General features: G+C 47.3%; 1 protein-coding gene across 2 annotated transcripts in view; it reads right to left on the bottom strand.

Moving 5' to 3' along the window:
• Tcp11l2 (t-complex 11 like 2) overlaps nt 1-11,659 on the bottom strand; it is a 30,958-nt gene extending 19,299 nt beyond the window's left edge. Inside the window, exons 1-4 of one of the 2 annotated variants that reach the window (XM_075953995.1) lie at nt 11,636-11,659; nt 3,961-4,267; nt 1,558-1,693; nt 266-386 (exon numbers count right to left, since the gene is read on the bottom strand). In XM_075953995.1, coding sequence (XP_075810110.1) covers nt 266-386; nt 1,558-1,693; nt 3,961-4,111 — 408 coding nt within the window. In that variant the 5' untranslated portion in view covers nt 4,112-4,267; nt 11,636-11,659. Of the gene's footprint in view, nt 1-265; nt 387-1,557; nt 1,694-3,960; nt 4,268-11,536 lie in introns of both variants that reach the window. The other variant, XM_075953994.1, reaches the window with a different exon arrangement.
• Nucleotides 11,660-12,112: the final 453 nt, after the last annotated feature.

The following is a 12,112-nucleotide window of genomic DNA, read 5'->3' as shown; positions in this document are numbered from 1 at the left end:
TATGCAGTCCTCACGAATGGGACTGATGCCTTCATGGAAGGGACCCCAGAGGACTCCTTTGTCCCCCTCTGCCATGTGAGGATAAAGAGAGAAGGATTCTCCTACGAAATAGGCCTTCACCAGGCAGCAAATCTGGTGCCTTGGCCTCAGACTTCCCAGTCTCTGAGCCTATGAAGAATCTCTACTGTTTATAAGCTGCCCATCCATGGTCCCCATCACACTGACCCCAGTGGGTTAAGGCATTAATGGGACCACATCAACTTGCCTCTCTGATTTCTTCAAACAGTCTGATGGCATATTCATACTGGGGAGGGTCAGCACTGAGATCTGCTTTCACGACATCCCAGAAGGCCTGGTGAACAACACGCTTCACTTGACCAGGAAGGCTAGAGCAAAAAATGGACTATTTAAAATGAGCATTAAAAGATGTATGTTCACTATAGATTTCCTAGAAAATTAATTCTAAAAAACCCAGAACCTATCTTACCCTTATGCCAATGATTAATCTTTTAACATATTTTCCTTGTTCAAAGCATGGGTATTGTTTTCACACAATAAAAACACAGGGCTGGAGTAATGTCTAGTGGGTAAGACTTGTGTAATCATAAGGACAGGAAGTCAGATCTCAGCGCCCTCTTAACAAGCCAGCTGTCCCACAAACACCTTGTGAGCTCTTCCTCAGAAGTCTCCTGTTTCGGTAGTTATTCCCGGCTGGTATTCCACTACTCAATCAAATATCCTCTTGAGGCTTCCATGTACACATATACTCAGACAGACACACACTCACAAATAAAAATAAATATTAAAAAATACCCAATATGAACAATACATTTTTTTCATTTAGAGATTCGTGTTGTTTTTCCCCTAAACTCTAAAATGTTTGCTTAGCATATCTTTCAGTAACATCATATCATGACTTAGTAGATATTTTTCTATACAGATCTGTATTTTAGGGATAAGATAACAGCATTGCTCTTTCTTCAGCAGCTGAACTTTCATGGTGAGGGATAGAACAGGTTGGTCCCAAGGAGACATGCCTTTGAATGGCTGCCATCTTCTATCAGATGTCCCATTTAACGCCAGCCAGGAATAACTACTGAAACAGGACACTTCCCAGGAAGAGCTCATAAGACAGCACAACCTCACTCGATCCCCTAAGTCAACGCATGCCCACAGAACTCTTCCCAACATTGAATCACACACGCACACAGAGAGAGAGAGAGAGACAGACAGACAGACATCTTTATCATCACTTACATACACAGAGCGAGACAGAGACAGAGAATCTTTAGCGTCACTTACACACAGACAGAGACAGAGAGAGAGAGAGAGAGAGAGAGAAAGAGAGAGAGAGAGAGAGAGAGAGAGAGAGAGAGAGAGAGAATCAGAGAATCTTTAGCATCACTTACATACACAGAGAGAGACAGAGAGAGAATCTTTAGCATCACTTACATACACAGAGAGACAGAGAGAGAATCTTTAGCATCACTTACATTCACAGAGAGAGACAGAGAATCTTTAGCGTCACTTACACACGCACACAGCCTTCCAGGTTACCTGTTCTCTGGGACAGCATTTTGCTTCAACTGGAAGTTCTCATTGACAGCTATTTCGTGAGCGAGAGTCATGTCTGATAAGCTCTTTGCCGCAGCCATCACGTCGTCAAACATGACGCCGCTGGGAGGACTTGTTGCTGAGAGAAAAAATGAAGTCAGCTAATACAGTAGGAGAGCAGCTGGCATCCGATGCCCCCAGTGTCAAGGCAGGCTTGTTCTTGTAAACAGCGCGGCTTTACGAGTTAGAGAACACGCACTAATGGAAGGTGGGCTTGGTGAAGGTTTCAAATATCTGAGCACTCCTTCTGTCACTTCAGCTTCCAACTGTGTAGGCAGTTCAGCGCTAGCTCATGACGTCACTGACCATATATTACCCCCTTAACAGGCTCTCTTTGAGGTGTTAAGACAATTTAACCTCTTTTTTTTTTTAGTTTTTTTCTCTATGTAGCCTTTTTTTTTTTAGTTTTTTTCAAGACAGGGTTTCTCTATGTAGCCCTGGCTGTCCTGGAACTCACTCTGTAGACCAGGCTGGCCTTGAACACAGAGATCCACCTGCCTCTGCCTCCCAAGTGCTGGGATCAGAAGTGTGCACTACCATCACTGCTGAGCAAGTAAAGAACACAGGAGGAACTCAATACATAATTAAAGTGTAACAAAATAAATTTGAGAGGGTGGATTATCTACTCAGTAGGAAAACAGTAAAGAATTAGAGTTATTTCTAGATATTATACTAAAGAATTGTTCTAATATTTCAAGTTTACAAAATCAAGCGGGAAAAATCTCAGCTTCAGCTAATTAAAAACCATGACCTCAAAAAAAGGCAGAAATGGGCAACACTTGTTCCCATTTCTTGTTTTAGAGGAAGCTGGGAGAGAAAGTACTTAGGGGGAGGAGGATGAAAAAGAAGGATGATGCCCAGGAATCGACAAAATCTTTCTTCAGAATGCCTGGGTACCATGATATCAGATGTAGAGACTCTGGACATGGTGTCAAGGATGAGAAAAAGATGCAGAAGCAGTTGGCTGTGGATTCTCTATCTCAAGATGCTCCCTTAAAAACATCTGTGGTCCAGTGATATTCAGAAGTCTCAGTGCATCAGGATGCTCATAAAACTCCATTTATAAAAGAGCAAAACAAGATGGAAAATGACTGTCCAATGACAAATCAATATATCCATCTAATGCCTATTTACTTTATGACACAGTAGGTGGTCATGAGGACGGTGTTCAGGAAGCAGTCTGTCATGAGCACGCATGTATCCTGGTTACAATGCTAAGGGAGAGTCCACATCTATGTGAAGGGTGATAGTCTGGTAAAGTGCCGGCAGCTGTCTGTCATGTCTCTATACTATAGATCTTCCAAGTTTTAAAATGGGAAATATAAAAATTTAAATAAACAAAACGTTGTTTTGGAGTGGGCATCTGATCTTATTGACTATCGGTTGTTTTTTTCCTACCTTAGCTTTGCTAGTTTAAGAGGTTATGTACTTTCTAGACAAAATGCTAATTCAGAATTGAAAAAAGGCAAAGCTGGGCAATGGTGGCGCACGTCTTTAATCCCAGCACTCGGGAGGCAGAGGCAGGCGGATCTCTGTGAGTTCGAGACCAGCCTGGTCTACAGAGCTAAAGTCCAGGACAGGCTCCAAAGCCACAGAGAAACCCTGTCTCAAAAAACCAAAAAAAAAAAAAAAAACAAAAACAAAAGGCAAAGCCAAGTAGTGGGTCATACCTACAACCGTAGCCCTTGAGGCTGTGGAGGAAACTGCCACAGGTTCAAAGCCAGCCTGAACTACAGAGTGAAATCCTATGGAATATAAGGGGGAAAAAGCACCGGCTGACACATGTCCTGTGTCCACAGACAAAAACAAAGGGGGCTCTGTCTTCCTAGTGACAGCTGTTTTTCTGGGTCTCTCACAACCAGCAGTGTAGAAATTCTCCTTGTGGGCTGATCTGGGGGGATTTGCACAATAGTGTTTGAAATCAGCAGGGAAACCCTCTTTAGATCATTTCACTTCCTGTCCACCCTTCCGGAAAGGCAAATTTCCTTCAATGTGAAAAAAGACTAATTTGACTTCATCATAATCTGCACAAGACAATCTCAAGAAGGGGTGTTGCCACCATTTGGGAGACAAGCAGACAGAGCTGGGGGTGAGGGTTTTAGATGTCTGCTCAAACCAAACAGGCTAGAGACAAGGCTCACAATAAAATGAGCAGGTTAGAAACTTATCCCTAAGAACCCATGAGGATTGCTCCAGTGCCTCTGACATACTGTTCTGGCACATCGAGAAAGGAGGGAAGAGTGTGATCTGCTCACAACATTTCCGAGTTCTCAAAGCCACCATGCAATACCAGCACCTCCTCCCACCACCACCCTTACCCCCCCCCCCACGCTCCCTGTTGCTCACAGTCAGGAGAACTGGATTTGCTGGAGAAATCACTGGTGAAGCTCTGCCTTGAACACTCAAAGTCACTGAGCGAAGCCATGCTTTCGGAGAACGGGGAAGACTCTACATCACTCTGCTCGTTCACACACTGCTTCTCATCATTCAGAGGCATCTTGTATCACCTTGGGGATGGAGGGGGGGAGAGAGGGGAGAGGCAGAGAGAGAAAGAGAGGGGGAGAGAGAGAGAGGTAGAGGCAGAGAGAGAGATACAGAGACAGACAGGGAGAGAGAGACTGGGGGGGATGTGGGGGTGCGCAAGAGAGAGAACCTGCACAGACAGAGAGACCCTAAATCAATATAGTTTCCAACATACTTTTTCCAACATGGGTAATATAATGCCCAGAGGTGTGACAGTATGGGGGGAAAAGTCCAAGAAATTTCTTTACCCTTCCCCCAGCACCCTGACCAAAGACTGTTGCAAGATCATCAAGACTTCCTTCCACAACAGGGGTTTCAAGGCCATATCCAGTGCAAACGTGGAGCAGCCTTAAGTGATGTCAGACCCTCTTGAAACCCACACAGAGCACAGATGAGCTCCCCTGGGTTGGTATAGAAGTCTCTGTGGGGCTCCTCAGCCAGACTCCTTGCTCCATTCTGGGGAAGTCACTTGAACCACCTGACTCCATGGGGGAAACTGACCTCAAAGACTGAACTTCCAGGGCTTTGCAAAGAATGACGAGGACTATTTGCACCTCAGGCTTCTTCGCACAGCGCTCATATAGAGTTACTGTCCTTACTGCTTTGTTTTAAATCAAATATGTTTAGCTGGTTTGGTGGGTAAGGGCACTTGCTACCAAGCCCGACGACCTGAGCTCAATCCCTGCAACCCACATGCCAGGAGAGAAGCATTTTCCACAAACTGCCCTCTGACCTCCACAAGTGCTGGCAGCATGAACACACCTACACATGTACACAGGATAAATTTAAAGAATGCAACTTAAAAAAAGGATGTCCAAACAACGTTGTGGTGCCTCTGTGAGCCTCTAAGGGAAGGAAAGACTGACGCGGCTCTCTGAACTGCCAGGTCTCTCCTCCATCTTCATGTCACAGCATGAAGACCAAGACCTGTTATTTGGTTTGTACTTCACAATTTACAGTGCACCTGACACGCATTACTCAATACCTAGGGACCCAGCGGGACAAGGAGAGTCACTCCGCCATGGGACCAGTCCCTAGACTCTACGTCAATGGTTTTCTCTGGGACGTCACATGGCATACCAAGGAAGTCAGGCTTAGGACAATCTAGAAAGATCATGGCATATGAATGCCAGGCCTGGGCCCAAGAACACCAGCCAGGGCTATGAGGAATTGGCCTTGATATGAACATAGTACTGCTGACGCCAAAGGAGAGATTCTGCCCAAGAGAGCAGGTACTTCCAACCCTGACAGACAACAGAGATAGAGAAAGTTTACTTCTATGAGGAATGGGGTACTTTCACAAATGCCAGAAAAAAGAGAAACCATTAACAATGCACAATATGAGTGGGAATGCCTCTACCGTTTCTTGAATGAATCTGCTAATAGTTATGGAGCACCTACTGTGCCAGACACTGGAAAAAGTAACTCAACAAAACAGACACGTCCCTATTCTCACAGTTCTCAAGTATAGTAACTTCAAATTGTGTGTGCCAGATGAAAGAAGAGGAAACAAAGTATTGCTGAGAAGCACAAAAGGGGGAGATCAGGACTAAGGGGTACGGATGGGAGATCCAGGCGTCACTGAGAGATACAGGATAAACTGCTTCTCTTGGGTACTCATAGGAACAAGAATAAGCCTGCGAGGGGGCATTAAAAGGAAAAAAGATCAAAGGGCGTTTTCACCTGGTCTCAAGCAAAACTTTCTTCAGTCCTGACACTCACTCAGAGATACACAGTTGCTCAGGTTAAAACATGAGCAGCAGAGAATTGTAACTGTTTCTGTGGATGGAAGGGCGAGGAGTAAGGGGAGCGGCCACTCGGAAGCATTCACCCTGTCCTAGACTCCAAGCCAACTACCATAGACACGGGCTATAAAATAGTCCTGAACACTTGGCTCTTCGGTGGCAGGGCAGTTTCCTCTACCCCATAAGCACCAGTTTTTACCTGAAAGGCAGGGAGGGACAGGAGAAAACGGCTGTCATTCTCTGCCAACACTTCATTTCCCGTTGCTGGCATTGCTTGAAAATGCTCTGTTCCCAGGGAAGCCTCCCTCATCCCCCACCACAGCTCACGGTCTGCTCAGCAGGTCTGTGGCGCATCTCCTTCACCTCCACAGAAGGAATGATGGTTCAGGGAGAACAAGCATTTCCTTGAGCTGGATTCAAGTCCCCACAGCCCACACTAAAAACCTAGGCATAGTTGCATGCACCTGTAATCCCACGGCGGATTTCCAGGGCTTGCTGTCCTCCAACCTAGTTCCAGGTGCAGTGGGAGACCCAGTCTCAAGGACCTTGAGTGGGGTGGTAAAGCAGGGTTCCAACATGCTCACCTCACAGAAAAAGCATCTGCAGCTATTCTCGTGCAGGGACTATTTCTGAATCTCCTTGGTAAGGGAGACACAGTGCCTCACTAGCACCAAATTCACGACACATCTTCGGCTAAATCACTGTCACTAAATCCTGTCTGGTACGGCTTCAACTAGGACATCTGTAAACTGACAGCCCCACACATTCGCATGCCTGCTGCTGCCAAGCGCAGGCCCTAGAGCAGAGACGCCACCATCTATGCCCAGTTTATTCTATTTAAATCCAGATCCCCAGGTCTTGTCACTCTTGGGCTGGCTCTTGCTCTTCCTCTACTGCAGCGGCCTTCCACCAACACGCTATTCTTTCCAAGTAAAAGTGGATAAAAGTTTTCATCTATGGGAATTTATGAACAGGTTCATTTTATTCCAATTGGACAGCACATTTGGTAAGTTTCTTGATTATATGAACAAGAATGTCAAGTGGAAGGCTTGAAAAGTAAGAAGCACTAGGTTAGGAGCCAGAACCCAGCCTGTCACCAGTTTACTGTGACTTCATCCGCAGCTGGTTTCTTGTGGGGGTGGGCCGCAGTGAGGCGGGCTAATTACACGGATTCTTTCAGTCAGAAATTGCTAAGATGGAACCAGAGTTCCATGAGACATCATGAGATGTTTTGAAAAAGCAAGCATACAGCAAGCAGTTTAATTGTACGCAACTAAGTTTTATGTCAGCCTGTCACTGGAGATAGAATCTGAGGCACACAGCTGGAACAGAACATTGAAAAGTATCACACTCTTTAGAAACTCTTTAGTTGGCAAAAGCATCCATGTTACAACTGAGACTTACTGTATCCAAGCAGAAGCCTGTCTTTGAAGCAAGGCACTCATTACTTTGTTTAGAAATTGCCTGTTTCCTATATAGGTAAACCCCACAAGCCTAACTTGTGGAGTTGGAGTGAGATTGCACCTAGGTATAAGGAAAGGGTGCTTGGGACAGTGTCTGACAAAGAGACAACAGGACACAGGGGATTCTACTTCTGTTTGTCAAGTCACCTTATTCATTAAAACAGGAAACTATTTTACCTCAGGATAACAAAATCATGTTTTCCTACAGAAAACCATGGTTGGAGCCAGGCGGTGGTGGCTCATGCCTTTAATCCCAGCACTCAGAAGACAGAGGCAGGCGGATCTCTGTGAGTTCGAGACCAGCCTGGTCTACAAGAGCTAGTTCCAGGACAGGCTCCAAAACCACAGAGAAACCCTGTCTCGAAAAACCAAAAAAAAAAAAAAAAATGGTTGGCAGTAACCTAGAACAACAGAACTCACACGCCTGTCTGAAAGATAAAACCCCAAATCGAATGGCCTGTCCCGGTGTCAAAGGTCTTCTGCGGGTGCCTTCACACCAATGCGCAGCTTCCTTCACCTCACATTTCCACGAGTCAGCTGGGGACAAACCAACCAGACTGAAAAGGCATTGGCAGTAACTAGACTACTTCAACCATTTCAGATTCTCTTAGACTGATGATAATAAAGTCACTTGTTTTAAAGAAGCACAATGCTTTTCATACTAGCTAGTCACCAAAGCAACTCCCAGGCAGAATGGGAAGGATGCGACTAGGAACCATTTAGACTGCTGTGAAGGAACGTGAAGAACAACTATGGGGAAACTCAGACGGCGGCTAAGACTTCAGGGAAGTGTAAATGTTCTAAGATTACTTCATTTGTTACAAAATAGGATATTAGAAATGGGGACAGTTCAGGCAACTCTGAGGATGTCTCAAAAGGAAATAAAGGGCAAGATTAGAAACAGGAGTAAATGAAACCCTGTCACATGGTAGTAAGAATTTGGCATATTTTGTCTATGTCCAAGGGCTTTATGGAAGGTGTGTAAGAGTTATGGACTAGGGTATTTAAGGGAAGATGTTTCCAAGCAAACTACTGAAGGATGCGTGTGGCTACTTTTAACCACATACAAGACGTGAGAGAAAAGAAAAACACAATTAAAAGGTTTTACAAATTCATATCCTTAGCCTGGCGGTGGTGGCGCACACCTTTAATCCCAGCACTCGGGAGGCAGAGGCAGGCGGATCTCTGTGAGTTCGAGGCCAGCCTGGTCTACAAGAGCTAGTTCCAGGACAAGAACCAAAAACCACGGAGAAACCCTGTCTCAAAAAATCCAATAAATAAATAAAAATCATATCCTTGGACATGGGAAGTGTGAAAAGACATCTCTAGAACAAAACCAAAGTGGCCAAGGGCATTTTGCTAAAGAGATTAGAACAGTTAGAAAGTTGTCTAATGGGGCTGGAGAGATGGCTCAGAGGTTAAGAGCACTGGCTGCTCTTCCAGAGGACCTGAGTTCAATTCTCAGCAACCACAAGTTGGCTCACAAGCATATATAATGAGATCTGGTGCCCTCTTCTAGCCTGCAGGTATACATGAACAAACTTGGCCCTGTGTCTATTCATAAAACAACTAGAGTTCTCAATCTGTCCTGCCTGGATCACATTGCTCATTAAGCAGTCACTTAACACTGTTGTTTAGCAGTCTGCATTTCTGCCTTCCAAATGACTTTTAAAATGCATGTAAGAAGGGAAGTAGTCCCTTCTCCAGTTTCCAGTGCCTATCTCAACACAGTTCGAAGGCTAGCAAAGCCCTAGGAGCTTTAAGAACATGTACATTGTACAACTGCACTCTTTAGACACTCACCAATACTAAAACCTAACAATTAGAACCAACACTTATGGAAGCTTATCATGATCTCAATAATATTCTAGTTGATTTCCTCAAATCTGCATCATAACTGTGTTGGGCAGGTGTTATTCTTGTTTAAAATGAGAACTTACGGGTCGGAGAGACAGCCCAGAGGTTTTACAGCAATGCAGAGGCTCGGCTCAGCCAGCAGCAGGCTGGAACCCCAGAGCCTTCTGCTCCAGGGCGGCTGGAGGAAATCAGGGTACTGTTCATTCTTTCCACTCCCTGCCTGCCAAATCGATCTGTCTATCATCACACAGACACTTGCACATGTGGAAGCAAGATGACCTTACCCTGGGGTGGCTGTTCAAGCACGGTACCATGAAGGACATCACTGCAAGAGATCACTCAACCACCCCACTACAGTGATAAAACCCCACTACAGTGATCAAAACCCCACCACAGTAACAAAACCCCTTGATTAGAGAGAGAGAGCGCCATTCCTTATGCACTGCAAAACCCCTTGCTAAAAGCCAGTATCACCCAAAGGGCTAACTGCCTACAGCGAGCCAAGTCAAAAACATCTTGAAGTAAATTGCTCAGGTTATCCAACAGGGAAGGGCCCTGAAGAATGAAACCCATGCAATTAAGACTAGGTTGTAGAAAAAAGCCATGTCGAGAGACATTTAATGGGTACCCTCCTTCAAGACCATACCAAAATGAGGCAGAAGTCACCTAAAGGATGTGGGGGGGATGTTGGAGGGAGCAAGGGCAAGACTGAGCTCTGACGGAAAAAACATTGCAGATGTTAGCAAATTTGCATCTTCTACCAAATGCTGCCTTATAGCACCAGCCCGGAGCAAAGCAAAAGCCAGAGGACTGAGGGAAAGTCCCTGCAACAATACTGCTCTCCATCAAATCAGAGCCAACAGAGAGCTAGACAAAAGTCAACAAGCCAGGTAGCCACTGTCTAAAGGCAGTGCCGATGCTCCGCTTTGTTACAGCATCAGGGAAGATTTCTGGGCACTTTTCATCCTGGAAAACGCTCTCCTCCCATTCCTGACTGGTCCTTCACACTCCAGGGGCCCTCATCTTAGCTGCTAATACAGATGGCTGGGTCTTCAGCCCTGGGCCACTTCAAGTGAGGCAATGTATGGGATTGCCGGTTTTTCCGGCCCAATAAGCCTCTCTGCCTATGCAATAATCCAAATCAGACGAAATCAAACCCAATTAGAAAAGGCCCAAGATAATGGATACTAAGTCTCCCGCTCTGCTAGGAGATGGGGAAGGAAGACCAGAAAACTGTGAGTTTGTTTTCTGGGGGATAGTTTAAATAGCCTGTGGGAGTGGTCTTGAGCCTCTCTGGGGAGGGGGGTCACCATTTGGAGGTGGAGTCCGGAACTAGCATAAGAACCTCATCAGTAACAGGCAGGTAGAGAGGGACACCCTGAGTGCTGAGCGCTCACTAGGGACAAGTTGCCTGATTTCCTCACGTTACGGTACCAAAACAACGATAAAAGGAGTAATATTTCACTTCAGTCACATGGAAACCACTCTTAAGTGTTTCCACTCCTCTGCTTCTCTGGTAGTTTAACAAACACTGCTTTGTTGACTAGCTTTTTGCATTAAAACATGATTTGGGCTTCTTGTGGTTGGGGGGGGGATAAAGAACCCACAGTCCTGTACATGCCAGGAAAATGCTCTACCAGAAAACTACATTCCCATTCTAACACGCACATTTTAAAAGAAAACATCGTTGTCATTGCGAAATCGCTCACTCGGTGGACGCTTTGCCTCCCTTACTAACGTAAACACGGAACTGTGTCAGCCACGTGCCAACACATCTCGCTGCTATGTTTTGTGGTGCCACCCTGAGCACAAAGCCACCCTCGAGACAGCGAGGGTCTGACCCAGATGTGACCCAAGCTGTCCTCCTGGCCGGTCAAGTCCAACGGAAGTCTCCGGAGTCCCTCCCGCTCGCCCACGTTCCCCACTCGCCCCTCCCTCCAGCAGCACCACGTTTCCTGTCAAAACAAACGCTTGGGGGAGGGGACTGTCATGGCAGAGCCCAGCGACCGAGAAACCCGGCAACAAGCCCCAAACACAGGCCGAGGTCCGGCCCGGCTGGGCTCCACCGCGCCTCAGCCCCACTCTCCGGGATCGGGGGCAGCGGGGACGGCATCACTGGGTGCCCGGAGCATCTCGCGCCCCCAGAGCAGTCGCTGGCACGCACCCAAAGGTGCCCAGCGGACCCGGAGCAGCCTGGGCACCGCCGCCACTGAGCCCCCACTTCAGATCCCGACTCGGGGGGAGCAAATGCCCGGACTTCGGAGCCCTCCCGCTGCCCTGAGGAGAGGCGGTCCCCGCAGATCCCACGGCCCCTCCCCTGGGATGGGTACGCACCCTCGGATCCCGCGCAGACAATCGAGGAAGGTGGGGTGGCCGGGGTCGCGGGGCTCGTGTCCCCTCCACACACACACACACACACAGGGAGAGACTCACCAGCCGTCAACTCTGGAGCCCTCGCCCTCAGCCCCACGCGGTATTTAAAGGGTCCCGAGGTACTCCTTGGGCGAGACCATCCGTGAAGGGACTGGAGGGGGGACGACGGCTTCGCGCCTCGGGGATCCGGGACAGTTCAAGCTGACAGGTCTGATCTCTCACAGAGTGTGTCTATTAAATATTTTATTTCATCAAGTTTCCATAGTGAAGGCCGAGGACGGCTCGTATTGAAATCCGTTTGGACGGGAGAAGACAGACTTCCCCGGATCACTAATGGTACGGTCCGGGCCTGCCGGGGGCGGGGAGAGGAGGGTACACGGAACTGGGGCAGCCAATGGCTGGGATCGCCTGGGATGGGGCGGGGCCTAAAGCGTCGGGAGGCGGGGCCTGGCGGTCTAAGGGCCGGGCTTGGGCTCGGGTGGCGCCCCCAAAGGCCGTGTCTTTAGTTCACCTGCGGGGATGATGCTGTTAACCCCA

The sequence above is a fragment of the Microtus pennsylvanicus genome, chromosome 20 (assembly GCF_037038515.1).
Source record: "Microtus pennsylvanicus isolate mMicPen1 chromosome 20, mMicPen1.hap1, whole genome shotgun sequence".
Lineage (NCBI taxonomy): Eukaryota > Metazoa > Chordata > Mammalia > Rodentia > Cricetidae > Microtus > Microtus pennsylvanicus.
The sequence above is the reverse complement of the archived record's forward strand: the minus strand, read 5'-3'. Positions and strand labels throughout refer to the sequence as shown.